We start from the raw sequence: 26802 nt of genomic DNA on the forward strand, positions 1-26802 counted from the left end.
GATTAGACAGGAGTGGACCAAGCGTTCCAGGAGTTTGGAAATGAAGGGGAGATTAGAGTCTGCAGATATAGCAGAGCTGAAGTGGTCACTTGTTAGAATTAATTGTGGCGTCATTAACTGTAGATTTACAGCAGTTATTAATATGTGGGAAAACACCTGAAATCTGAAAACATAACTATGAATTTTAATTGAGATTTTTTTGGAAACTAAAAAATCCCCAATAAACCAGCGCTGATATGAGGTTTTTTTGTTGTTAATATTTTATACTTTTTATTGCTATCCTTGTTTTTAGACACAGATTTATTCAAAACAATTCACACAATAGAAGAAAAGAAAAATACACCACATATGGTAAAAATATAAAAATAAATTAAAAAATAATAAATATAAATAATTATTAGTGCAGCAAACAGACACCAGGTGTCTGGTTGCAGTACCCCGGCCGGTAGTATAGCAATTATTAAACCTAGTATAGTGTATTAAGTGATGTTTCAAGGCATATGATATTTAATGCCAATTGAAAATATCACTGCAACCTGATTTTTCAGATACCTGGAGAATTTTTTTCCTTCAATCCATAAGCACAAAGGTTTTTAATAGAGGCTGAATATATTATAAGCAGCAATTTCAGCGTTCCAAGTACCTTTAAGGCCCCTTTCACACGTCAGTGATTCTGGTACGTTTGTGCTTTTTTTTAAACGTACCAGAATCACTGACATACGCAGACCCATTATAATGAATGGGTCTGCTCACACATCAGTGATTTTTCACTGCACGTGTCTCCGTGCAGCGTACCCGCGTGTCCGTGATTGCTGCACGGAGACATGTCCATTTTTTTCTGGCATCACTGATGTTCCACGGACCACGCAGTGGTGTGGTCCGTGAGACACGTGCCAGAAAAAAACGTGCATTTAAAATAATAAACATTTTAACTCACCCGGCGTCCAGCGATGTCCTCTGCAGCCCATTCTCCCTGCTGCTTCTAAGCCGGCTGATTCCTGTCGCGCATCTTAATGATGCGCGACACAGCCGACCCGGAAGCAGCTGCTGCGGGGGTCAGCGCCGGCCGGATGCTGCACCGCGGGAGGATTCAGCACCACGGAGAGCGGGAGCGGGCGCAGGTGAGTTGATTTCTAAGTGCAATCACGGGCCACGGAGAACGGAGCCCAGATTGCACTTAGACAACCCACGTGTGCCGTGATTTTCGGCACACGCAGGGACATGTGCGTGTTTTACACGCCAGTGAAAAACGTCTGTGTTTTTCACTGATGTGTAAAACGGGCCTTAATGAAATTGAAGAAACTGCACATCAACATCGTAGTGAGGATGAGGTAGAGCCCCAGCTCAAATGTTCCAATAGGGTTTACCTGCAGTCAAGTTCAGGCATCAAGCTTCCACATGCTGGGTGACTGCACGATACTTTCTCCTCCTAGAGATATAAAGTCATTTCCATGCAGGAGTTTCCTATTTGCGCTCCTACAGTCAAGTTCAGACATCAACCTCCATAAGCTGGGTAACTGTGCGGAACTTTCTCCTCCTGGAGATATAGAGTAGTTTCCGTGATAGGGACTCCTATTTGCGCTCCTATTTTAAATGGAGCAGAGCCACACAGCACTATTCTGTGCTAGTTCACAGGATGGTAATTGAATCAGGCACGCAGCTTCTCCTGCTCCTTTAGTGACAGCCCGGGCGTTCGCCACATACAGGGCTGGATATTCGCAAGGGGGAGAGAGGCTGCTAGATTATTGGCATCTCGCAGGGTGAGCTGAGCAAATGTCCAATCCGATGCGCGTTTCGGGGGCGTTACCGGTCCCCTTCCTCAAGGATCCGTTTAAAATAGGAGCGCAAATAGGAGTCCCTATCACGGAAACTACTCTATATCTCCAGGAGGAGAAAGTTCCGCACAGTTACTCAGCTTATGGAGGCTGATGTCTGAACTTGAGTGTAGGAGCGCAAATAGGAAACTCCTGCATGGAAATGACTTTATATCTCTAGGAGGAGAAAGTATCGTGCAGTCACCCAGCATGTGGAAGCTTGATGCCTGAACTTGACTGCAGGTAAACCCTATTGGAACACTTGATGAGCTGGGGCTCTACCTCATCCTCACTACGATCTTGATGTGCAGTTTCTTTAATTTCATTGAAAGGCACTTGGAACGCTGAAATTGCTGCTTATAATATATTCAGCCTCTATTAAAAACCTTTGTGCTTATGGATTGAAGGAAAAAAATTCTCCAGGTATCTGAAAAGTCAGGTTGCAGTGATATTTTCAATTGGCATTAAATATCATATGCCTTGAAACATCACTTAATACACTATACTAGGTTTAATAATTGCTATACTACCGGCCGGGGTACTGCAACCAGACACCTGGTGTCTGTTTGCTGCACTAATAATTATTTATATTTATTATTTTTTCATTTATTTTTATTTCTACCATATGTGGTGTATTTTTCTTTTCTTCTATTGTGTGAATTGTTTTGAATAAATCTGTGTCTAAAAACAAGGATAGCAATAAAAAGTATAAAATATTAACAACAAAAAAACCTCTTATAAGCGCTGGTTTATTGGGGATTTTTTAGTTTCCAAAAAAATCTCAATTAAAATTCATTTCTGATTCCAGGCAAATTAAAGGGGTTTTTGCCTATAAATCTAGCTGCAGATTTAATGGTTATTGGTAGTGATGAGCGAGTACTAAAAAGCTCGGGTGCTCGAGGCTCGGGCCGAGCATCCCAAGATACTCGTGTACTCGGCCCGAGCACCGAGCCCAATGTTATCCTATGGGAGACCCGAGTATTTTTGTGAAATGACCACCGGCAGCATGTAGAAACCCTAAAAATGGCACAAAAAACTCAGAAGAGTGCTCAAATGACATGGCAACAGCATGGGGAAGACCCCTTGAAGCATTTATCACTCAAAAGTCACAGCTGTGAACAATTTTGTCCGCGTTTTACGCCATTTTTACGGACTCACCAGAAAACCTTCCAAAATAACACCAAAATGAATTTTCATGGCGGAAATGTTAAGGGCACATACCCAATAGTGAGATAGAGCTAATGTATGTTACTTTTTGAGATCAATACATGAAAGATTTTACGTAAAACATTGTGTGGCACTCCGATTTCCCTGAGAAGAGACGTACATAAAGGCCTCTGAGTCTAATGTGCCCATTTTGAGGAACTGAGTCTTTGTAGTATTTTCCTTTGCCAGGGCAGTCCAAAATTGTGAGGTTCACCAATGACCCTGCATACAGACGTGCATGAGGGCCTGTAAACCTGAAATGCCTATTGGAAGGAAGTGGGTCTATTGTAGTATAGTCCTTAGGCAGGGCAGCCAAAAATTGGGAGGCTCCTCGTTGTCCCTGGATAGAGACGTGCATGAGGGCCTGTAAACCTGAAGTGCCCATTGGACGGAAGTGGGTCTATTGTAGTATAGCCCTTAGGCAGGGCAGCCAAAAATTGGGAGGCTCCACGTTGTCCCTGGATAGAGACGTGCATGAGGGCCTGTAAACCTGAAGTGCCCATTGGAAGGAAGTGGGTCTATTGTAGTATAGCCCTTAGGCAGGGCAGCCAAAAATTGGGAGGCTCCACGTTGTCCCTGGATAGAGACGTGCATGAGGGCCTGTAAACCTGAAGTGCCCATTGGAAGGAAGTGGGTCTATTGTAGTATAGCCCTTAGGCAGGGCAGCCAAAAATTGGGAGGCTCCACATTGTCCCTGGATAGAGACGTGCATGAGGGCCTGTAAACCTGAAGTGCCCATTGGAAGGAAGTGGGTCTATTGTAGTATAGTCCTTAGGCAGGGCAGCCAAAAATTGGGAGGCTCCACGTTGTCCCTGGATAGAGACGTGCATGAGGGCCTGTAAACCTGAAGTGCCCATTGGAAGGAAGTGGGTCTATTGTAGTATAGCCCTTAGGCAGGGCAGCCAAAAATTGGGAGGCTCCACGTTGTCCCTGGATAGAGACGTGCATGAGGGCCTGTAAACCTGAAGTGCCCATTGGAAGGAAGTGGGTCTATTGTAGTATAGCCCTTAGGCAGGGCAGCCAAAAATTGGGAGGCTCCACATTGTCCCTGGATAGAGACGTGCATGAGGGCCTCAAAACATTAAGTGTCCATTGTCAGGAAGTGGGTGTATTATAGTATAGCCCTTTGGCAGGGCAGCCAAAAATTGGGAGGCTCCACGTTGTCCCTGGATAGAGATGTGCATGAGGGCCTCAAAACATTAAGTGTCCATTGTCAGGAAGTGGGTGTATTATAGTATAGCCCTTTGGCAGGGCAGCCAAAAATTGGGAGGCTCCACGTTGTCCCTGGATAGAGACGTGCATGAGGGCCTCAAAACATTGTTCCCATTGCAAAGGAGCGGGTCTCCTGTCGTTGTAATGTCCATTCTGCAAAGAATGGGCGAAAAAATTTACCACTGGGGGTATACCTGAAACAAAGGCCTAACTCTTGTAACGGTCATCATGGTGGCGCATGAGGAGAAGGAGGAGCAGTCCAGCGATTATCCAAAGTCCAGAAGTGTGTACCCATGGGTGACTGGAGGTACATGGCAAAGTCCCGTTACAAACTTTAAATTCCGCTCTCATTTGCTGGTGGTGTGGTGAAGTCTGGCCCAATCCAACCCTTGTTCATCTTGATCAGAGTCAGCCTATCAGCATTTTCAGTTGACAGGCGGGTGCGTTTATCTGTAATGATTCCACCTGCGGCACTAAAAACACGCTCTGACAAAACGCTAGCGGCAGGGCAGGCCAGGACTTCCAAGGCGTAGAGAGACAATTCATGCCACGTGTCCACCTTGGATACCCAATAATTGTAAGGCACAGAGGAATGTCGGAGTACAGTTGTTCGATCTGCAAGGTACTCCTTGAGCATCTGGGCAAACTTAGGATTTCTTGTGGCACTACCCCGCACCTCAGGGGCTGTGGTACGTGAGGGGCTGAGAAAACTGTCCCACATCTTAAAGACTGTTCCCCTACCTCTGGCGGATTGGACTTGTGCCTCTCTCGGCTGTACGCCTTGGTTGTCCACTGATTCCTGACCTATGCCGCTAGCGTTTTGTGAGGGGAATGCTTTGCCTACTTCCGTGACTATGGCCTTCCGGAACTGCTGCATTTTGGTTGACCTCTCCGCCTCGGGAATAAGAGACATAAAGTTCTCCTTGTAGCGTGGGTCTAACAGTGTTACCAACCAGTAATGATTGTCGGCCAAGATGTTCTTAACGCGAGGGTCACGAGACAGGCAGCTTACCATAAAGTCAGCCATGTGCGCCAGACTCTTAACAGCCAGGACTTCAGTAGCCTGACCAACACGATGACTGAACATGCTGTCCTCCTCCTCCTCCTCCTCATCTACCCTGTCCTCTGGCCAGCCACGCTGAACCGAGGATATGACTGGTGTGCATGTCATATCCTCAATTTGGCCGGAGATTTGCTCCATGTCTTCATCCTCCTCCTCGTCATAGTCCTCCACTGCACGTTGTGACGAGACGAGGCTGGGCTGTGTGTTATCACCCACACCCACTACTGTTTCTTGCTGCAACTCATCGCGCTCCGCCTGCAATGCATCATGTTTGGTTTTGAGCAGAGACCGTTTTAGAAGGCAGAGTAGCGGTATGGTGACGCTAATAATGGCGTCATCACCACTCACCATCTTGGTGGAGTCCTCAAAGTTTTGGAGGATGGTACATAGGTCGGACATCCATCTCCACTCCTCAGGTGTTATGTGTGGAGTTTGACCCATTTCCCGACGGCTTAGGTGATGCAGGTACTCAACAACTGCCCTCTTCTGCTCACATATCCTGACCAACATGTGCAGAGTTGAATTCCAACGCGTGGGGACATCACACACCAGTCTGTGAGCCGGAAGATGCAAACGGCGCTGAAAGCCGGCAAGGCCGGCTGAAGCAGTAGGTGACTTTCGAAAATGTGCATACAGGCGGCGAACTTTTACCAGCAGATCAGACAGCTCTGGGTATGACTTTAGAAACCGCTGAACCACGAGGTTGAGCACATGGGCCACGCATGGAACATGTGTCAGCTGGCCTCGCCTCAAAGCCGCCACCAGGTTCCGGCCATTGTCACACACGACCTTTCCTGGCTTTAGGTTCAGAGGTGTGAGCCAGTGATCTGCTTGCTGTTTCAGAGCTGTCCACACCTCTTCTGCATTGTGGGGTTTGTCACCTATGCAGATTAGCTTCAGCACAGCCTGTTGCCGCTTCGCCGAGGCAGTGCTGCAGTGCTTCCAGCTTGGGACTGGTGTGGAGGGTACAGTGGATGAGGATGCGCAGGAGGAGGAGGAGGCTGAAGAGCATGACATTCCGGAGCTGTAGAGTGTGGGTGAAACACTGACTGAGGTAGGGCCTGCAAACCTTGGTGTGGGAAGGACGTGTTCCGTCCCTCGCTCAGACTGGGTCCCAGCTTCCACAATATTAACCCAGTGTGCCGTCAACGAGATGTAGCAGCCTTGCCCACAAGCACTTGTCCACGTGTCTGTGGTTAGGTGGACTTTGGGTGAAACAGCGTTGTTCAGGGCATGTGTGATGTTTTGTGACACGTGGTTATGCAACGCGGGGACGGCACACCGGGAGAAATAGTGGCGGCTGGGGACCGAGTAACGTGGGACAGCTGCCGCCATCAGGTCGCGGAATGCTTCTGTCTCCACCAGCCTAAAAGGCAACATTTCCAGCGCAAGCAGTCGCGAAATGTTAGCATTTAGAACTGTGGCATGTGGGGTGTTGGCAGTGTATTTGCGCCTGCGTTCAAAGGTTTGCTGAATGGATAACTGAACGCTGCGCTGGGACAAGGACGTGCTTGATGATGGTGTTATTTCTGCGTAGGCAACTGCAGGTGCAGGACTGGAGGAGGCTTGTTCGCAGGCAGCATGGACAGGGGATTGGCTCGCATGCACAACCAGCGAAGACGTAGCAGTGACATCAGCAAGCACTGCTCCTCGACTCTGTTGTACTTCCCACAAAGTCGGGTGCTTGGCTGACATGTGCCTGATCATGCTGGTGGTGGTCAGGCTGCTAGTTTTGGTACCCCTGCTGATGCTGGCATGGCAGGTGTTGCAAATGGCCTTTTTAGAATCATCTGGAGCCAACTTAAAAAACTGCCAGACTCGGGAAGACCTAACATTTGTACAGGCACCTTGTGTCGTGTTGTTGTTCCGGGGAACGGTTGCCTGACTTCTGCCTGGAGCCACCACCCTGCTTCTTACTGCCTGTTGGGATGATACGCCTCCCTCCCCCTGTGCACTGCTGTCCTCGCTCTGCATATCCTCCTGCCAGGTTGGGTCAGTTACTGGATCATCCACCACGTCGTCTTCCTCTTCCGCACCCTGCTCCTCCTCCTGACTTCCTGACAATTGTGTCTCATCATCGTCCACCCCTTGTTGAGACACGTTGCTAACTTCGTGAGAACGTGGCTGCTCAAATATTTGGCCATCTGTACATACGATCTCCTCATGACCCACTTCAACATTAGCTGGCGAGAGGCCAGAATGTGCGAATGGAAACGTGAACAGCTCTTCCGAGTGTCCAAGTGTGGGATCATTAATGTCCGAGGACGTGTACTCAGCCTTGTGGTAAGAAGGAGGATCAGGTTCTGAAATGTGCGGTGCAGTATCACGGCTACTGACACTTGACCGTGTGGAAGACAGAGTGTTTGTGGTGGTGCCAATCTGACTGGAAGCATTATCCGCTATCCAACTAACAACCTGTTGACACTGGTCTTGGTTCAAGAGCGGTGTACTGCTGCGGTCCCCAAGAATTTGGGACAGGACGTGCGAGCGACTAGATGTGGCCCTTTGTTGTGGCGAAATTAGAGCTTGCCCACGACCTCGGCCTCTGCCTGCACCACCATCACGTCCACTTCCTTGTTCCTTGCCAACGCCCTTGCGCATTTTGCAATGCTGTGCTGACGTGTATTCACTAGACTTGGGCGTTATATCCAAGTTTGTGCAAATCGTGCACCTGTACGCTTCCACCGACAGGCACACACGTGCGGTTTTTAAATGCAAGCACGGACGCACTAAGAACCTAACAGGTTTTAGGAGCAAAAATTAATGAGAACTCTGACACTATCAGCCACTGCTGACTGACGTGTATTATACACTACACTTGTGCGTTATATAATAGTTTGGTAAAAACGCACACAAGTGCACCTGTACGCTGCCACCGACAGGCACACACGTGCGGTTTTTAAATGCAAGCACGGACGCACTAAGAACCTAACAGGTTTTAGGAGCAAAAATTAATGAGAACTCTGACACTATCAGCCACTGCTGACTGACGTGTATTATACACTACACTTGTGCGATATATAATAGTTTGGTAAAAACGCACACAAGTGCACCTGTACGCTGCCACCGACAGGCACACACGTGCGGTTTTTAAATGCAAGCACGGACGCACTAAGAACATAACAGGTTTTAGGAGCAAAAATTAATGAGAACTCTGACACTATCAGCCACTGCTGACTGACGTGTATTATACACTACACTTGTGCGTTATATAATAGTTTGGTAAAAACGCACACAAGTGCACCTGTACGCTGCCACCGACAGGCACACACGTGCGGTTTTTAAATGCAAGCACGGACGCACTAAGAACCTAACAGGTTTTTAGGAGCGACAATTAATGAGAAGTCTGACACTATCTGGACTGTTTTAGACTGTGTACACCAGCCCCAGATATGATGAAGGCTGGTATACAGTCACCACTAGGAATGGCTATACACCCTGCCTGCCTGCCTGCCTGTATACTGCTACAATAGTCCTGACAAGGACTCTTCTGGTCACTAGCCTGTATTCCGACCTGGCTATACCCTGCCTGTATACAACAACAATAGTCCTGAGAAGGACTCTGCTACTGTACTCCGACCTGGCTATACCCTGCCTGCCTGTATACAACTACAATAGTCCTGAGAAGGACTTTTGGTCACACTGTTTGCAGCCCTGCTACAGAAATAGCTATAAAGGGCCGCAAACCTTTCCCTGAAGCAGCGACACTCTCCCTGCACTGACTGTCTGGATGGCTGTGAGCAGAGCACAGCGCGCCGGCCGGTATAAAGCCTCGGTCACGCTGTGCGGGCCGGCCAATCACTGCAATTCCACAACTAACAGGGCTGTGGCATTGCAGTGGTTTGCCAGCCAATCCCTGCATGAGGGCTGGCTCTCAAAAGAGCGCCAACATGTGTCACGCTCCCCGGGTCCTTGGCTTCCCTCCCCGGGTCCTCAGCCCCGCTCCCCGGCTCACCTGCCACGCTCCCCGCTCTCCAGCCTCCGGTCCCCGTCCTTCCCAGGCCCCCTGGTCCCCGATCGCGGCGCCCGACGGCTTCCCAGGCCCTGGCCGGCTCCCCTGCGTCCTCTTCTCAGCCTCCTTCCCTGGCTTCTGGCACCCGGGCTGCGCGCATGCGCATTAGGGCGCGCGCGCGGTCACTGACCCTTTCTTAAAGGGCCAGCGTCCATTAACAGGTAATGAGGCTAATCAGGTACAGGGTATAAAGGGGTGTATTGTCCAAGGGGGCGGGGCCTGATCTTCGTGTTCCCTAAGCTAGGAGTCAGGTCTCCTGGTGTTCCAGTGCATGTACTCACCTATCTCTCTTTGTAGAGCCGTGCTTGCCTCGCCATCCAGTCTGCCGTATCCTGAACCCCGAACGCTGTCCTTCTGCCATCCTGACAGTCCGCACCATCTCGGATCCCTGCGGTGACCCGTCATCTTGCTCCCAAGGTTCCGGACCCCGCCTGACATCATCTCGGCTTCCGAACCTGAGCTGCGTCACCCGGACTACCACCCATAACTCCGTAGTCCCAGGGACTTCTCCGCTATTCCCGTGTGCAAGGACTGTTCTGCTGTTTCTAGTGTTCCAGCTGCCGGACTCTTTCCTACCATCTAGGAGTTCGGTCCAGTGGATCCACCTCCTGGGCCTGCCCGTACACCTGGCCGTGACAGTAAGATCAGGCCATGGATCCCGCTGCAGCACTAGCGGCCTTGCAAGAGGAACTCCAACGCCAGCGTGAAGTCCAGACCCGCATGCTGAACTTCATGACTTCCGTGGACACCCGCCTGACCATGCTACAAGCGGCAGTCACGTCTACAACATCCCAAGCCGCCACTAGTCAAGCCACGTCCCCCGCTCCCGTGGCCGCTTCTTCGGATGCTTCCAGACTGCGTTTGGCCTCACCACCCCGGTACGCCGGAGATCCCAAGACTTGCAGGGGGTTTATAAACCAATGCTCCCTCCACTTCACGCAGCTGCCACATCTGTTTGCCTCCGACCAAGCCAAGGTCGCCTTCATCATGTCTCACCTGGAGGGCGAGGCACTGGCGTGGATGAACCCGTTGTGGGAGAAGGAGGACCCTATGACCAAGGATCTTCAAGAGTTCCTGCAGGCCTTCCGCAGCACCTTTGACGAGCCGGGACGCGCCTCTGCGTCTGCTTCATCCCTCCTCCGCTTACGTCAAGGAACACTGACGGTGGGCCAATACGCCATCCGTTTCCGCACGTTGGCTTCTGAACTCGGGTGGAATAATGAGGCCCTAACAGCCGCCTTCTGGGAAGGACTCTCGAGTCGCATCAAAGATGAGTTGGCGGGTCGTGACGTGCCCTCCACCCTAGATGCCCTGATTGCCCTAGCAACTCGAGTGGACATTCGTTTTCAGGAGCGCTCCAAAGAGCTGTCTCGGGAGAGACGTCCGGTACGACATTCCCCTCCTCCACAGAAGCCCTCCGTATCGCAGTCATCAACAGCTGGGATTCCCGTCCACGAGCCCATGCAGATCGACCGAGTACGGCAATCTGAACAACGTCGAGCAGAGCGGCTCGCCAAGGGCCTCTGCTTTTACTGCGGAGAGGACACTCACCTCCTACGCTCCTGTCCGGAAAGGCCGGGAAACTCCAAAGCCTAGGGTTGGTAGGAGAGGCCACCCTAGGTGCTGGGACTCTCTCAGACCCGGTTATGTGGACTGTGCAAGTGTCAACGGGAGAGACGCGCTTCACGGCTGAGGCATACCTCGACTCTGGAGCAGCAGGCAATTTCATCCAGCAGGCCACGGTGGACAAGTACCAGCTGCCTGTTACTCTACTCGAGAAGCCCCTAGTGATTGCCTCTGTGGATGGGAGACCCCTCTCTGATACCATCTCCTGGGTCACCAGACCGGTCGAACTGCGTATCGGTGCCCTGCACACCGAGAACATCACTCTCTACGTCCTTCCACACATGTCCCACCAGATCCTGCTGGGACTTCCCTGGTTGCGGACACACGAACCATCAGTCAGCTGGGGTACTGGCGAAATCACCCGATGGGGTTCTGCTTGTCATGAGAAGTGTCTGAAGTCCATACAACCTATCCGACGACCTCCGGTTCCAGAGAACCTACCGGAACTGCCCTCGGCCTATTGGTCCTTCGCAGACGTTTTTGACAAGAAGGAGTCTGAGGTACTTCCGCCACACCGTCCCTACGATTGTGCCATCGACCTGCTCCCAGGAACAACACCACCTCGAGGACGGATATATCCGTTGTCTCCGGCCGAAACCAGGGCCATGTCTACCTACATCACAGAGAGCCTGGCAAAAGGGTTCATCCGGAGATCCTCCTCTCCTGCGGGAGCAGGCTTCTTCTTCGTGAAGAAGAAAGAGGGTGACCTACGCCCATGCATCGACTACCGGGGTCTAAATCAGATCACCGTCAAAAACAAGTACCCTCTGCCGCTCATCCCCGAATTGTTCGACCGGCTCAGAGGAGCCCGTGTGTTCACCAAGCTGGATCTTCGGGGTGCCTACAACCTAGTTCGTATCCGCTCTGGGGACGAATGGAAGACCGCGTTTAATACTCGCGATGGGCACTATGAATACTGCGTGATGCCCTTCGGCCTGTGTAACGCACCAGCAGTCTTCCAAGAATTGGTGAACGACATATTCCGGGACCTCCTCTACGTCTGTGTCGTAGTTTATCTGGATGACATCCTTATCTTCTCTCCGGACCTCCAGACCCATAGAGAGAACGTACAGCTGGTTCTGCAAAGACTGAGGGAGAATCGTCTTTACGCCAAATATGAGAAGTGCGTCTTTGAGCAGTCTTCTCTCCCTTTCCTGGGATACATCATCTCGGGCACTGGACTGCAGATGGATCCAAAGAAGGTCTCCTCCATACTCAACTGGCCTCCTCCTTCTGGACTGAAGGCAATCCAACGGTTCCTGGGATTCGCCAACTACTACCGCCAGTTTATCCCTCACTTCTCTGCCCTGACTGCTCCTCTCTCCGCTTTGACCAAAAAGGAGGCTAATCCAAAGGACTGGTCACCTGCGGCCGACGCCGCGTTTTGCTCCCTGAAGCGAGCATTTGCCTCCGCTCCTGTACTCCACCGTCCGGAGTTAAACCGCCAGTTCACCTTGGAAGTGGATGCCTCCTCCTCGGGGACTGGAGCAGTGCTCATGCAGAAATCCTCCTCCGGCAAGATGGTGACTTGCGGTTTCTTCTCCAAGAGCTTCTCAGCGCCGGAACGTAATTACACCATCGGTGACCGAGAACTATTGGCGGTCAAACTGGCTCTGGAGGAGTGGCGCTACCTCCTGGAAGGAGCAGTGTACCCCGTGATTATCTACACGGACCACAAGAACCTGGAATACCTGCGGTCCGCTCAGCGACTGAACCCACGGCAAGCCAGGTGGTCCTTATTCTTTGCCAGGTTTGACTTCCAGCTCCATTTCAGACCCGCGGACAAGAATGTACGCGCTGATGCCTTGTCTAGGTCTTTCGTGCCCATGGAGCAGGAGGAAGAGACTACCCAACCTATCATCCCTCCTAGCAAGATTATTCCGGTGGCCCCTGTCACTCTGGCCCAGATACCGCCCGGGAAGACCTATGTCTCTGAGACTGACAGGCAAAAAGTGTTACACTGGGGTCATGCCTCCAAAACAGCCGGTCATGCAGGCCAGAAGAGAACATGGGGTGCGATTGTACGCCATTACTGGTGGCCATCCCTTCGCACGGACGTCGCTGCTTATGTCTCTGCCTGCTCCTCTTGTGCCAGGAACAAGACGCCCAAACACCTGCCCTATGGCCGTCTTCTGCCTCTGCCTATACCCTCAGTTCCGTGGCAACACATAGCGATGGATTTTATTACGGACTTGTCATTATCCTCCGGACACACAGTCATATGGGTCGTGGTGGACCGGTTCTCCAAAATGGCTCATTTCGTCCCTATGGCCGGACTGCCCTCTGCTCAGGAACCCGCGGAAGCCTATATACATCACATCTTCCGCTTGCATGGCTTTCCATCCCACATCGTGTCCGACAGAGGAACTCAGTTCACCTCCCGCTTCTGGAGGGCGCTCTGCAAGCATCTGGGAGTGACTCTGGACTTTTCTTCTGCTTACCATCCTCAGTCTAATGGCCAAGTGGAGAGGGTCAATCAAATCTTGACATCCTTCTTACGTCACTATGTCAACGCCCATCACGACGACTGGTCCACGCTTCTGCCTTGGGCTGAATTCTCACATAACCACCATATCAGTGAGTCGTCCTCCAAATCTCCCTTCCATGTCGTTTACGGACTTCAGCCCTCCGTTCCATTGCCTATATCCCCTTCTTCGGATGTCCCTGCGGCTGATACTGTAGCCCGTGACTTCGCTACCATTTGGGACTCTGTCAAGGCGTCCCTTGGACGCGCTTCCCAGCGGATGAAGAAACACGCTGACAAGAGGCGTCTGGACCCTCCGTGTTTCTCTCCTGGTGACCTGGTCTGGCTTGCTTCCCAGTACATCCGATTGAAGATACCTTCCTACAAGCTGGGTCCTCGCTACATCGGGCCGTTTAAGGTCCTCAGCAAGATCAATGAGGTCTCCTACAAGCTACAGCTCCCGGCCACGATGAGGATTCCCAACTCTTTCCACGTCTCCCTGCTCAAGCCGGTCGTCCTTGGTCCCTTCTCCGCTGCTGCCTGTCCGGCTCCTCCACCTATTGCCGATGACGACATCTATGCGGTAAGGGATATCGTGGCCATGAAGACCGTTCGAGGTCGTCAGTTCTTCCTGGTGGACTGGGAGGAGTATGGTCCTGAGGATAGGTCCTGGGAGCCCAGGGAGAACGTGGGCACTCCTCTGATCCGTGCCTTCATGTCCCGGTTGCGGGGAGGGGGGCGTGGGGGGGGGGGTACTGTCACGCTCCCCGGGTCCTTGGCTTCCCTCCCCGGGTCCTCAGCCCCGCTCCCCGGCTCACCTGCCACGCTCCCCGCTCTCCAGCCTCCGGTCCCCGTCCTTCCCAGGCCCCCTGGTCCCCGATCGCGGCGCCCGACGGCTTCCCAGGCCCTGGCCGGCTCCCCTGCGTCCTCTTCTCAGCCTCCTTCCCTGGCTTCTGGCACCCGGGCTGCGCGCATGTGTGGCGCCCCTGACCTGGTCAGGCACCACTGAGTACTGCACCCATGCTGGGGACAGTACAATACAGGTAATCCAGAAGGCTGACAGGGGTGTGGAACACAGGCGCATAGTGATCAGGTCTCACACATGTACCCATGAGAGGACCCCTGGGGATCCCAGGAGGGGGCAAGCCTTCACCTTCACTGGAATAGTGGAGGGGGTAGAGTCTCCATCTCCTCTCAAGGGGTGTGGTAAGAGAATCTGGTTGCTAGGTGGCGTAGGCAAGAACAGGAGAGGAGGGGCAGTGAGTCAGTTAGAGCAGAACTCCATAGGGCTCAGTGAGGAGCAGACCTGTGGGGCTGTTGCTGTCTAACAGCGTCCGCGCAGTGGCTACAGACGGGGGAGAACGGTCAACTAGGAGTGCTGCCTGAAAGCCAGCTTCAGCTAGAGAGAAAGCACGGAGTGGGAAGTAAGGAGACTGCTAGAGAGCACCAGGCCCAACCGGGCGGCAGATCCCGAAGCGAGGATAGATTCACCTTTCCCTGCTAAACCTGCCGGTGTGGGGCTCTTAAAGCCCACACCACAACACTACAAAAGCCGCAGCCACGTAACCACAAGTTAGGGCCCATAGGTCATAGGAGGCAAGAGGCTGGAGTGGCCTGGTCCGGGGAACAAGCACACGGCAAACAACAAGGGGAGAGAGGCTGCAGCATCTTCCCTGGGTGGCCCCCATAGGGACTCAAAGTCGGGGTCACCCCAAACCACCAAGGGCTAAGGAAGGCGAGTCAGTAGTCACCCTCATAAAGTCAGCCTGAAGGATACCTGGTTCCCACCTGGTTCATCTCAGCTACGCCCGGGCTACTCACCCTGCCATCAAATGTGAGTAAAGCCCTTGAAAGACATTCCTGCCTGTGTGGTCATTCTGCGACTTGTGGTACTACAAACCTACATCGGGCCCTGGGGCTTGCCTCACTCTCAGGAGGCTACTACAACTAACTGCACATACCATCAGCCCCAGGCGACCCTCAACCTGCAGTGGCGGTCCCTACTGGCCGCAATACTGAGAGTGGCGTCACGATAAAAAACAGAAGATTTCCTACCAGTGACGGAGATCCAGCAACGTGGAGTCCCTGAAGGTAACGCACCGACACCGACACAACACCTGTGGGGCTTCACATCTGGCGTCACGAACAGGATAAGGACTAGACCTGTTCAGACAGGTGACCATGTGCCTGGGAGGTCCGCTTGAAAAATTGGAAGCGCCGCCATATTGCCACCATGAAAAGCGCGCTGAAAAACAACAGCAGCCCGCGCTGGAAGAAGTTACCGCCCACGAAGAGGTGTGGCTACCCAGAGATCCTCTGCAGAGTTCGGAGCTTGCCAGCAAAGAAAGCGGAAGCGTCCAGAAACGGCGAGAGAGAAGGGAAGCCACAAACCTGCTGCTGCGGAGAGCAGAAATGGAATCCAGACGCGGATACCCAGAACCAGGCACTGCTGCCTGGTGGTGCCGGGAGCTTGCCATCTTCTGCGACCGGCTGGAGGCCGGGATTGTGCGACGGCTCAGAGAAGAACGCACGGAGCTCCTGGAAATGGCTGCGGCGGTGCGGACCTATGAGGAGAGAGCCGCGCGGAGCCTGCCGGATCGAGCGGCGACGACGATTCAGACCCCGATGGGTGAGTCCGGTGTTGCCCCGGCTAGAACAAGAGCCCCGACCCTAGCTGCTGCGACCGCGGTCCCAGAGGAGGCGCCCGATGCGGCGACGCTGAGTGAGGCCGCAGCCACGCTAGGTGCGGCCCGCCAAGCCCAGGCCGCTGCAGCGATGCCCCGCCTGTCCCGCCGGGCTCCGACCACCACGGCAGTGCTCATCCGTGCTGCAGGTGTGACGCTGACCCAGGCTGCCACCCTGCTGAACCCGGTCCGCCAAGACCCCAACGCAGCAGCGACGCTCGTCCGCGCCGCAAGTGATATGCTGAACCAGGCCGCAGCCCCGCCGGGTGCGGCCCGCCAAGCTCCGATCACTGCCGCGGCGCCCGACTCAGCCTGCACGGACCCCATCGAGGCTGCGACGCCAAGTGAGACCGCGGCTGCAGTGTCCAGTCCGGCCCTCCAGGAACCGGCCGCGACAGAAACGCCAATTCAGGCCGCCGCCATACAGGGCGCGGCCCGCCAAGACCAGGCCGCCGCCATGCCAGGCGCGGCCCACCAAGATCAGGCCGCCGCCATACAGGGCGCGGCCCGCCAAGAGATTGCATCACTATTTTCCCCGGCCTGCAAGGCCAGAGCAGACACCGCTCCCCAGTCCAGAGAGGTCCCTGCTAGGAAGACCCTGATAGGAGAGGACCCCGAATACTGGAAGCTGAGGGCTGATCTGGAGGCCCAGTTCCCGCAAGAGATGGTGGATCGGTATCTGCTCCCTCCGCATACCCCCAAGGAAATACAGGCAACCCCTGCAGCTGCGCCAGAGAGTCCACCGCCCAGACCAGCTGAAGAAAGCCCATCCCCAGCACTGCCACAACCAGAGTGCAGCGAAGAACTAAGGGGGAGAGGAGGCCAGGAAGCAGAAGGGCTGACTCCGACGCCAACCGCAGCAGACCCCTACCCAGAGCCGGAGATGCTGCCCTATTCCCGCTGGGAGGAGGAAGACTTGACACCGTCAGCAGACGAAGATCAGCCCAAAGACCTCACCTGGGAGCCTGCAGGCATGAATCCAGCCCGCAAGACAAGGCGTAGCAGAACAAAACGTCCTCCAACACCACAGTCTCCAGAGCAGAGGGAGGTCACAGCCCGAGACCTGCAGGAGAAAAGGTGCCTAAGAAGGTCCGAAGCCCAGGCTAGAGGACCCCTTTACAGAGGAATAGTAGAAGACTTCAACCTGAAAAGCGGATACGGCTTCATTGTCGTGAAAGGAATAAAAGAGGGCATATTCGTAAATCGGAGAGATGTTCAAGCCCACCTGCCCAGAGGACATTCAGGCAGAAATTTGAAAATTGGGGACTTAGTACAGTTCACCTTGCATCAAGGAGAAAGGGGCTACTATGCCTTAGACGTAGCACCATGTCCAAGACAAGAAAGACAAGAAAGAAAAGACAGAGATAAAGAACCAGATGTAGAAACAGACGAAGACCAAGAAAGGAAAGATAAAGAACCTACAGATGAAACAACCACAGACAAAGATCCTACAGATGAAACAACCACGGACGACGACGGAGAGCAAGAAAGTCACAGGTGCCGGTGCCCTACATGCCCACGCCCTAGTGAAATGGAGGAGTAGAGAGAAGTAAAGAAGTACAGCAAGTTACCAGTTGAAGTTTTGACAAGTTTTGTTTGCAACGTTTAAGAAATGCGCCCACAAAAACTATTGTGAGAAATAAACTCTAAGGCTATGAACTTGCTATAGCCACAAACTCTCGCAGTGTAAATAGTTACACCAGTGGCACCACCACCAGGGCCAGCCTGTTTAGGGGCTTGGCTCGTCTGCAACCAGGGGGGCCCGTCCGTAGAAAAGGGCCTTGGCTCACCTGCGACCAGAGAGCACGCCTGTTTATGGGGCCTTGGCTCACCACCACAAAGAGGGTACCTGGCCAGCACCAACTGTGGAGGCCGCCTCTGCATCCTGCCAGAAGAGGCTGACGGCGCGGATCCACCAGGCCAGGTATACCCTGAAACCACCAGCCCATGAAAGCCGCCTCTACATCCTGCCAGAAGTGGCTGAAGCCGCGGCCAACGGGAGAGGAAGATTGGAGGAAAGGTCTGGGGAAACGGATGGCCCAGATCTGGTTACCAAAAGGACCGGTGACCTGCCTCCTGAGAGGGTTTTGGGTGGGTTAACGGACTTGTGGGTGGAGGGTGGTGATGTCTGATATCTGGTGCTTTTAAAAATGTTTTACATGTTTTAATGTTTTATGCATTTTAAAATGTTGTCTTGCAGCCCGAGGACGTGCTGGTGATAACTAAGGGGGAATGTGGCGCCCCTGACCTGGTCAGGCACCACTGAGTACTGCACCCATGCTGGGGACAGTACAATACAGGTAATCCAGAAGGCTGACAGGGGTGTGGAACACAGGCGCATAGTGATCAGGTCTCACACATGTACCCATGAGAGGACCCCTGGGGATCCCAGGAGGGGGCAAGCCTTCACCTTCACTGGAATAGTGGAGGGGGTAGAGTCTCCATCTCCTCTCAAGGGGTGTGGTAAGAGAATCTGGTTGCTAGGTGGCGTAGGCAAGAACAGGAGAGGAGGGGCAGTGAGTCAGTTAGAGCAGAACTCCATAGGGCTCAGTGAGGAGCAGACCTGTGGGGCTGTTGCTGTCTAACAGCGTCCGCGCAGTGGCTACAGACGGGGGAGAACGGTCAACTAGGAGTGCTGCCTGAAAGCCAGCTTCAGCTAGAGAGAAAGCACGGAGTGGGAAGTAAGGAGACTGCTAGAGAGCACCAGGCCCAACCGGGCGGCAGATCCCGAAGCGAGGATAGATTCACCTTTCCCTGCTAAACCTGCCGGTGTGGGGCTCTTAAAGCCCACACCACAACACTACAAAAGCCGCAGCCACGTAACCACAAGTTAGGGCCCATAGGTCATAGGAGGCAAGAGGCTGGAGTGGCCTGGTCCGGGGAACAAGCACACGGCAAACAACAAGGGGAGAGAGGCTGCAGCATCTTCCCTGGGTGGCCCCCATAGGGACTCAAAGTCGGGGTCACCCCAAACCACCAAGGGCTAAGGAAGGCGAGTCAGTAGTCACCCTCATAAAGTCAGCCTGAAGGATACCTGGTTCCCACCTGGTTCATCTCAGCTACGCCCGGGCTACTCACCCTGCCATCAAATGTGAGTAAAGCCCTTGAAAGACATTCCTGCCTGTGTGGTCATTCTGCGACTTGTGGTACTACAAACCTACATCGGGCCCTGGGGCTTGCCTCACTCTCAGGAGGCTACTACAACTAACTGCACATACCATCAGCCCCAGGCGACCCTCAACCTGCAGTGGCGGTCCCTACTGGCCGCAATACTGAGAGTGGCGTCACGATAAAAAACAGAAGATTTCCTACCAGTGACGGAGATCCAGCAACGTGGAGTCCCTGAAGGTAACGCACCGACACCGACACAACACCTGTGGGGCTTCACACATGCGCATTAGGGCGCGCGCGCGGTCACTGACCCTTTCTTAAAGGGCCAGCGTCCATTAACAGGTAATGAGGCTAATCAGGTACAGGGTATAAAGGGGTGTATTGTCCAAGGGGGCGGGGCCTGATCTTCGTGTTCCCTAAGCTAGGAGTCAGGTCTCCTGGTGTTCCAGTGCATGTACTCACCTATCTCTCTTTGTAGAGCCGTGCTTGCCTCGCCATCCAGTCTGCCGTATCCTGAACCCCGAACGCTGTCCTTCTGCCATCCTGACAGTCCGCACCATCTCGGATCCCTGCGGTGACCCGTCATCTTGCTCCCAAGGTTCCGGACCCCGCCTGACATCATCTCGGCTTCCGAACCTGAGCTGCGTCACCCGGACTACCACCCATAACTCCGTAGTCCCAGGGACTTCTCCGCTATTCCCGTGTGCAAGGACTGTTCTGCTGTTTCTAGTGTTCCAGCTGCCGGACTCTTTCCTACCATCTAGGAGTTCGGTCCAGTGGATCCACCTCCTGGGCCTGCCCGTACACCTGGCCGTGACAACATGCAGAAATGAAGACCACGAGTACAGCACGAGTATCGCGAGATTACTCGGTCCCCGCCGAGTAGCCCGAGTACAGTGATACTCGTGCGAGTACCGAGTAGTAACAAGCATACTCGCTCATCACTAGTTATTGGGGTCAAGCGCTAACAATTGTCTGTAGACAACTTGGTATAACCTTGAAAACATAACTATACAGTGGTCAATTACAGAAACACTTCACTTACCTAATGTCGTCAGATGAGACTGGAGCAGAGATGATGTGGGAAAGGAATCCACAGAAAGGTTTGATCATTTATACAGACAGGGAGGTGATACTGCAGCTCATTAACGTTCCTTACTGGGCAGTGTTCTTAGGGTTGTACAGTATGTGACCTGCTTTTCAACAAAATTTATTTTAAGTTTGCAAACCAGCACATCAAGCCTTACCAATAGATGCAACATCTAATTTCTTAATCTTGTCATGGTAATTTGATGAGGTAATCATGGTCGTTAATTAATAGTGCTGAACGAGCTTTCTCCTTGTTACTCAATCAACCCTGCTCATAAGCTTACAGTCTATGAGGAAATAGGGGAGACACAAAAGGTGAATGGGGAGAAAAGCTTGTCATATATGGTCCAGCCATCGATTTCATAGGGGATTCAAAACCAGCTGCATGGACCGGTCGCCAGCCAGAATTTATACAGGTACAGAGTGTAAAAAAGTACATGGAAAAGTACCCTAACCTACTGTATCCTCACCTATCCCTTGTAGACTGTGAGCCTTCGCGGGCAGGGACCTCTATCCTCCTGTACCTGTCTGTGTCTTGTATTGTTTATGATTATTGTACTTGTCCCTATTATGTATACCCCTTTCACATGTAAAGCGCCATGGAATTGATGGCGCTATAATAATAAATAATAATAATAAAAAAATAATAATGGAGAGGAATGGAATCAGAAGATACAGGGGACAAGAATTGGAAGTACATTTTATGAAGGGCAGAAAGGGACTAGATTAGATGAGGGAGGTGAGGTGATAAGCTAGTCTAAAGAAATGCGTTTTTAGGACCCGCTTAAAGGTGTGGATGTTGGGAATTAATAGGATTGTTCTTAGTAGTGTCTTCCAGAGCATAGGTGCAGCTCGTGAGAAATCTTGAAAACGGGAGTGGGAGGTTCAAATTGTTGAGGATGTTAGTCTTAGGTCATTAGCAGAACGGAGGGCACGGGTGGGGTGATAGACAGAGATGAGGGAGGTGAAGTAAGGTGATGCAGAACTGTGGACAGCTTTGTGAGTGAGAGTGATAAGTTTATGTTGGATTCTGTAGCAGATAGGCAACCAGTGCAATGACTGGCACAGAGCAGAGGCATCAGTGAAGTGGTTGGAGAGGAATATTAAAGGGGTGGTTCACCCATTTTTTTTATTTTCCCAATGAGTGTCACTTACCATTGTATGCATCTTCTCCATTGGCTTGTATTTCCAGTTCTGGCACTGAGCGGCGCTATCCTGTACGCTCAGTGCCTGTCACATAACCCCCTGGAGCTGTGGCCGCCAGTATCCTCTGACGTCCCGGCATTTCCGGGCTCTCAAACTTGACGCTTACGTCAGAGGATGCCGGCGCCACTCACACTGATTGACTGGGCTGTGGGCGGTGACTACCGCACGTCACAGCCCAGCATCGAGGGGAGGATCCAGAGGACGCCAGTGTGGAGCGGTGAAGGCAGAGTGTGCCGCTTACCATCGGTCAGCTGTGGGAGGTACGGGCTCCAGTGTGGAGTACAGGGGGGGTTTCCTCCACTGAAATCCCCCCTGTCACGCAAGTATGTGATCACACTGTCCACCCGCCCGCTGTGCTCAGTTGTCAGGAGAGCGGGCGGTGTCGGCAGTGTGATCATGTGCTCCTACCAGCAGCACAAGTGACCGGACGCTGCATGGGACCAATCTGCTCCACTCTGTCACCTGCACAACAAGTCCCAGAGTGGAGACAGTGACATGTAGCACCCAGTCACCTGCACAACAAGTCCCAGAGTGGAGACAGTTAGTGACATATAGCACACTATGTGTCAGAGCAGAGCATGTCACTGTCTCCACTCTGGGACTTGTTGTGCAGGTGACCGGATGCTACATGTCACTAACTGTCTCCACTCTGGGACTTGTTGTGCAGGTGAGAGTGTATTCAGTTGTTACTATGCAGCAGAAGTCACAGAGTGGAGCAAGTTAGTGACATGTATCATCCGGTCACCTGCACAACAAGTCCCAGAGTGGATACAGTTAGTGACATGCAGCACACTATGTGTCAGAGCAGAGCATGTCACCAACTTGCTCTGCTCTGTCACCTGCGGTGCTGCATGTCACCAACTAAGGGTAAATTCACACAGTGCGTTTTTCGCTGCGTTTTTGCTCAGAAAACTGCATGACTTTGCTTCCCCAGCAAAGTCTATGAGTTTTCATTTTTGCTGTCTGCACACAGCATTTTTTTCAGCTGCGTTTTTGTGGTGCCCACAAAAACGTAGCATGTCAATTATTTTTGTGTTTTTTCACTGCGTTTTACACCCATTGAGTTGAATGAGATGTTCAAAAACGCAATGAAAAACACAATTTGCAAATACAGCTGCGTTTTAGTGCGTTTCTATGACTAAAAACGCAGCTATAAACGCAAGGGGTGGGTAGTAAAGTGACATGTACAGGAAGAGGATTCCTCCTGTCATTAAACACAGAAGCGTGAATCCTCCCGGTACCGTCACCACCGCTTCCATCTCCCGTCCGGTGCCATGTCAGCTCCCGTGCGGCGCAATGTATGGGCGGGAGATGGAGGCAGCTGCTAAATCAAAAGTGAACAATAGAAAAAAAAAATGTCATACTCACCTGTCTGCAGACTCCCGGTACCATGTCCGCTCCCAGCTCCTCTCCCAGGACCGCCGCTCCGGCTGTGTGCAGACTCTCCGGGCATGTCCGATGCCTGCAGGACCTGGCGCTGATCACCTGATGCGGTCACCTGACGCATCAGCTGATCGTAGTCTCGTGGTGACGCCATCTTGTTAGCGCCGGCTGGCTATCAGCTAATGCCATCAGGAGACTTCATCAGCTGATTACCGGCAGCGATCTGACGGGATCAGACTCCCGTCCGATCGCTCCAGGAGCTGTCAGTAATCAGCACATAAGTGAGTTTTTTTTTTTTTTTTCACTGATGCATCAGCTGATTGTATAACCGGCTTTTATACAATCAGCTGATGTGTCGTGTGATTCATGTCCTTTAACCTGACATCATCTGATCGCTTTGCCTTCCTGCAAACCGATCAGATGATATTGGATCTGGATTGGACGGCGCGGGACCCTTGACCCAGGATTACTGCGGAGGGGGGTTCTTTATTTCAATAAAGATGGAGTCACTAATTATGTTGTGTTTTATTTCTAATAAAAATATTTTTCTGTGCGTTGTGTTTTTTTAATCTTTACTAGAAATTCATGGTGGCCATGTCTAATATTGGAGTGACCCCATGAATTTTGGGCTTAGGGCCAGTTTATAATTTACAGCTAGCCCTAACCCATTATTACCCAGCGAGCCACCAGTCACCAGGGCAGCTGGAAGAGTTGGATACAGCGCCAGAAGATGGCACTTCTATGAAAGCGCCATTTTCTGGGGTGGCTGCGGACTGCAATTCGCAGAGGGGGTGCCCAGTAAGCTTGGGCACCCTGCACTGCGGATTCCAATCCCCAGCTGCCTAGTTGTACCTGGCTGGACTCAAAAATTGGGCGAAGCCCATGTCACTTTTTTTTTTTTTAACTATTTCATGAAATTTATGAAATAATTAAAAACAAAAGGGCTTCCCTATATTTTTTGTTCCCAGCAGGGTACAAATAGGCAGCTGGGGGTTGGGGGCAGCCTGTAGCTGCCTGCTGTACCTGGCTAGCATACAAAAATATGGCGAAGCCCACGTCATATTTTTGGGGTGCAAAAAAAAATCTCCTGCATACAGTCCTGGATGCAGCATGCTGAGCCTTGTAGTTCTGCTCCCCCTGCCTCTCCCTCCAGCATACAGTCCTGGATGGACCATGCTGAGCCCTGTAGTTCTGCAGCTGTCTGCTCTCCTGCATACACTAGTGGAGAATGAAGAACATATTGAAGAAGGAAATGACTTCAGACCTTTTCTCTTTTTTTTTTTTCCTTCAACAATCTTTCACTGATAAAAAAAGCATAAACACAGTGAGCAAAAAACGCACCAAAATACGGTAAAAACGCGCCTGCGGATGTATTTTTTGCCGCAAAAAATGAACAAAAACGCAGCGTCAAAAAAACGCAGTGTGTGAACTTAGCCGAACTCCACACTGTGACTTGTGCTCCATGGAACCCACTTTCTCCACTCTCACCTGCACAACAAGTCCCAGAGTGGCTCAAGTTGTGATAATCCCTGCAATCATTCGAGGATTGGAGATTAGATGCTGTAACATTAAATGTTTAGAGCAATATTGTTATATTGATGGTGTATCCTAAGGCTGGGTTCACACATAGCGACAGCGACAACGACGTCGCTGTTACGTCACCATTTTCTGTGACGTAACAGCGACCTGGTAAGTCGCTGTTATGATCGCTGCTTAGCTGTCAAACACAGCGACGCAGCAGCGATCATAACGTCGCTACATGTGCAGAGAGCAGGGAGCCGCGCACACTGCTTAGCGCTGGCTCCTTGCTCTCCTAGCTACAGTACACATTGGGTTAATTAACCCGATGTTTACTGCAGCTACAAGTGCAGAGAGCCGGAGCCGGCAGCACAGGCAGCGTGAGAGCTGCGGAGGCTGGTAACTAAGGTAAATATCGGGTAACCACCTTGGTTACCCGATGTTTACCCTGGTTACAGCTTACCGCAGCTGCCAGATGCCGGCTCCTGCTCCCTGCTCGCTTCATTTCGTCGCTCTCTCGCTGTCACACACAGCGATCTGTGTGTCACAGCGGGAGAGCGCCTTTGAAGAAAACGAACCAGGGCTGTGTGTAACGAGCAGCGATCTCACAGCAAGGGCCAGATCTCTGCTCAGTGTCACACACAGCGAGATCGCTAATGAGGTCACTGTTGCGTCACCAAAACCGTGATGTAGCAGCGATTTCGGTAGCGATCTCGCTATGTGTGAAGCACCCCTTAGTATAATACATCATTATCTGATCGTAGGGATCTGATACACGGCCATGTTCGCCACTAGGAATTTCAGGGCCACACACTGGAAAAAGTATTGGGTTCCTTGAGACTCTGCCCTGACTCCACCACAGCTAAGCCTCCACCCCTCAAACCTTCTACAATTACACCGCCAGGCAGTGCAGCCATTTTGAAAATTTATTAAAGTTTATTTTTCTCATTAATTTACACTTTGCACCCAATCTTGTAGAAAAAGGGTTTTTTTTAATAATTTTTTTTTTTAACCAAAAAAATTCCAATGTTGTTTTTTTTTTTGTGATACAAAATCATAGTGACCATTTCTAATTTGGCCTGACAACAAGAATTACGGGCTTAGTAACATGTGTGAATAAAAAAACTGTTATTAACCCCTTTATTATTGAGCGTGCCACTGCCACCTGGGCCACTGGACGGGCCGGATAAAGTGCCTTGCAATGGCGCTAAGAAACAGTGCGCCATGCGCCATTTTCAGGGGCTGCTGTGGACTGTCGAGAATCCCAGCCCATAGCTGCTTCCCTTTACGTGACTGTCGATCAAACTATGGCAGGGGTCCACGTTTTTTGTTTGTTTTTTTTATTTAAAACATATATTAAAATAATTAAATAAAAATAAATTTATGTGCTTCCCTATATCTTGATTGACAGCCAAGTTAAAGCCAGGCAGATGGGTTTGGCAGCCCGTAGCTGTCCACTTTATCTGCGCTGCCAATCAAAAAAATACGTTAATTTTTTAAAATATTTATTTCTATCCAACTAATATTGTATACATGTGTGTGTGTGTGTAAAATATATAGAGAGAGACATAGAGAGAGACATATATATATGGATATATTTATTACAGCTCTGGCAAAAATTTAAAACCCACTGCAAAATTTAAAATTTTTCTGTTTTTTATCGTTATAGGTATACTAGCTGTAGTACCCGGGCATTGCCCATGATCGTAACTACCTGTCTTCAAGTTTCTGTCTGTCTCTGTCTGTATCAGTTTCTATGTCTGTCTCTGTATCTGTCTGTCTGTCTGTCTCTCTGTGTCTCTCTCTTTCTCTGTGTCTGTCTCTCTGTCTGTCTCGTTCCCCGTCGGTCTTCTTCCATGGCTGTCTCTTTGCCCGGCTGTCTCTGTCTCTATCCCTGTCTCTTTCCCTGTCTGTCTCTTTTTCTGTCTCTGTCTCTCTCTATCCGTCTCCCCATCTTATTACTTCACACATCGGCTTTAATACTAACAGTTTATTTTGTTCCTATAGCAACCACTGACAGTTGCTATTAATAGTCCGTATCTCCCAGCTCCATTCAGATACATGTAGGCAGGATTTTGGAGACTAACTGTAAACCACGGGGTTAAATTTTCTCGTTCAAACATAGTCTGACGTTCCCTGAGTCACATGAGGCATCTGTGCAAAATTTCGTGATTGTAAATGTGACGGTGTGGATTCCTTCAGCGGAGACACACACACACACACACACACACAGCTTTATATAGTAGATTTTTTAGAAAAATGTGAATTGCTATATTTTTCAATAAACCACTGACATGTCTCCGAATTTCCATTGCACTACATTTTGTATTTTTCAGAAAATAATAGTTTATAGAATGAAAAACTATTTACATGTTACTTAAAAATATACCTATAAAGAGAAAAATCAGTAAACA

At 51.3% G+C, this 26802-nt stretch overlaps 1 protein-coding gene across 1 annotated transcript in view; it reads right to left on the minus strand.

The window, feature by feature from the left end:
* The window catches only part of LOC142310217 (NXPE family member 1-like), a 158907-nt gene extending 138566 nt beyond the window's left edge, over positions 1-20341 (minus strand). Inside the window, exon 1 of the mRNA XM_075347705.1 lies at positions 20238-20341. Coding sequence (XP_075203820.1) covers positions 20238-20305 — 68 coding nt within the window. The 5' untranslated portion in view covers positions 20306-20341. The remainder of the gene's footprint in view (positions 1-20237) is intronic.
* Positions 20342-26802: the final 6461 nt, after the last annotated feature.

Source organism: Anomaloglossus baeobatrachus, chromosome 5 (assembly GCF_048569485.1).
Source record: "Anomaloglossus baeobatrachus isolate aAnoBae1 chromosome 5, aAnoBae1.hap1, whole genome shotgun sequence".
NCBI lineage: Eukaryota > Metazoa > Chordata > Amphibia > Anura > Aromobatidae > Anomaloglossus > Anomaloglossus baeobatrachus.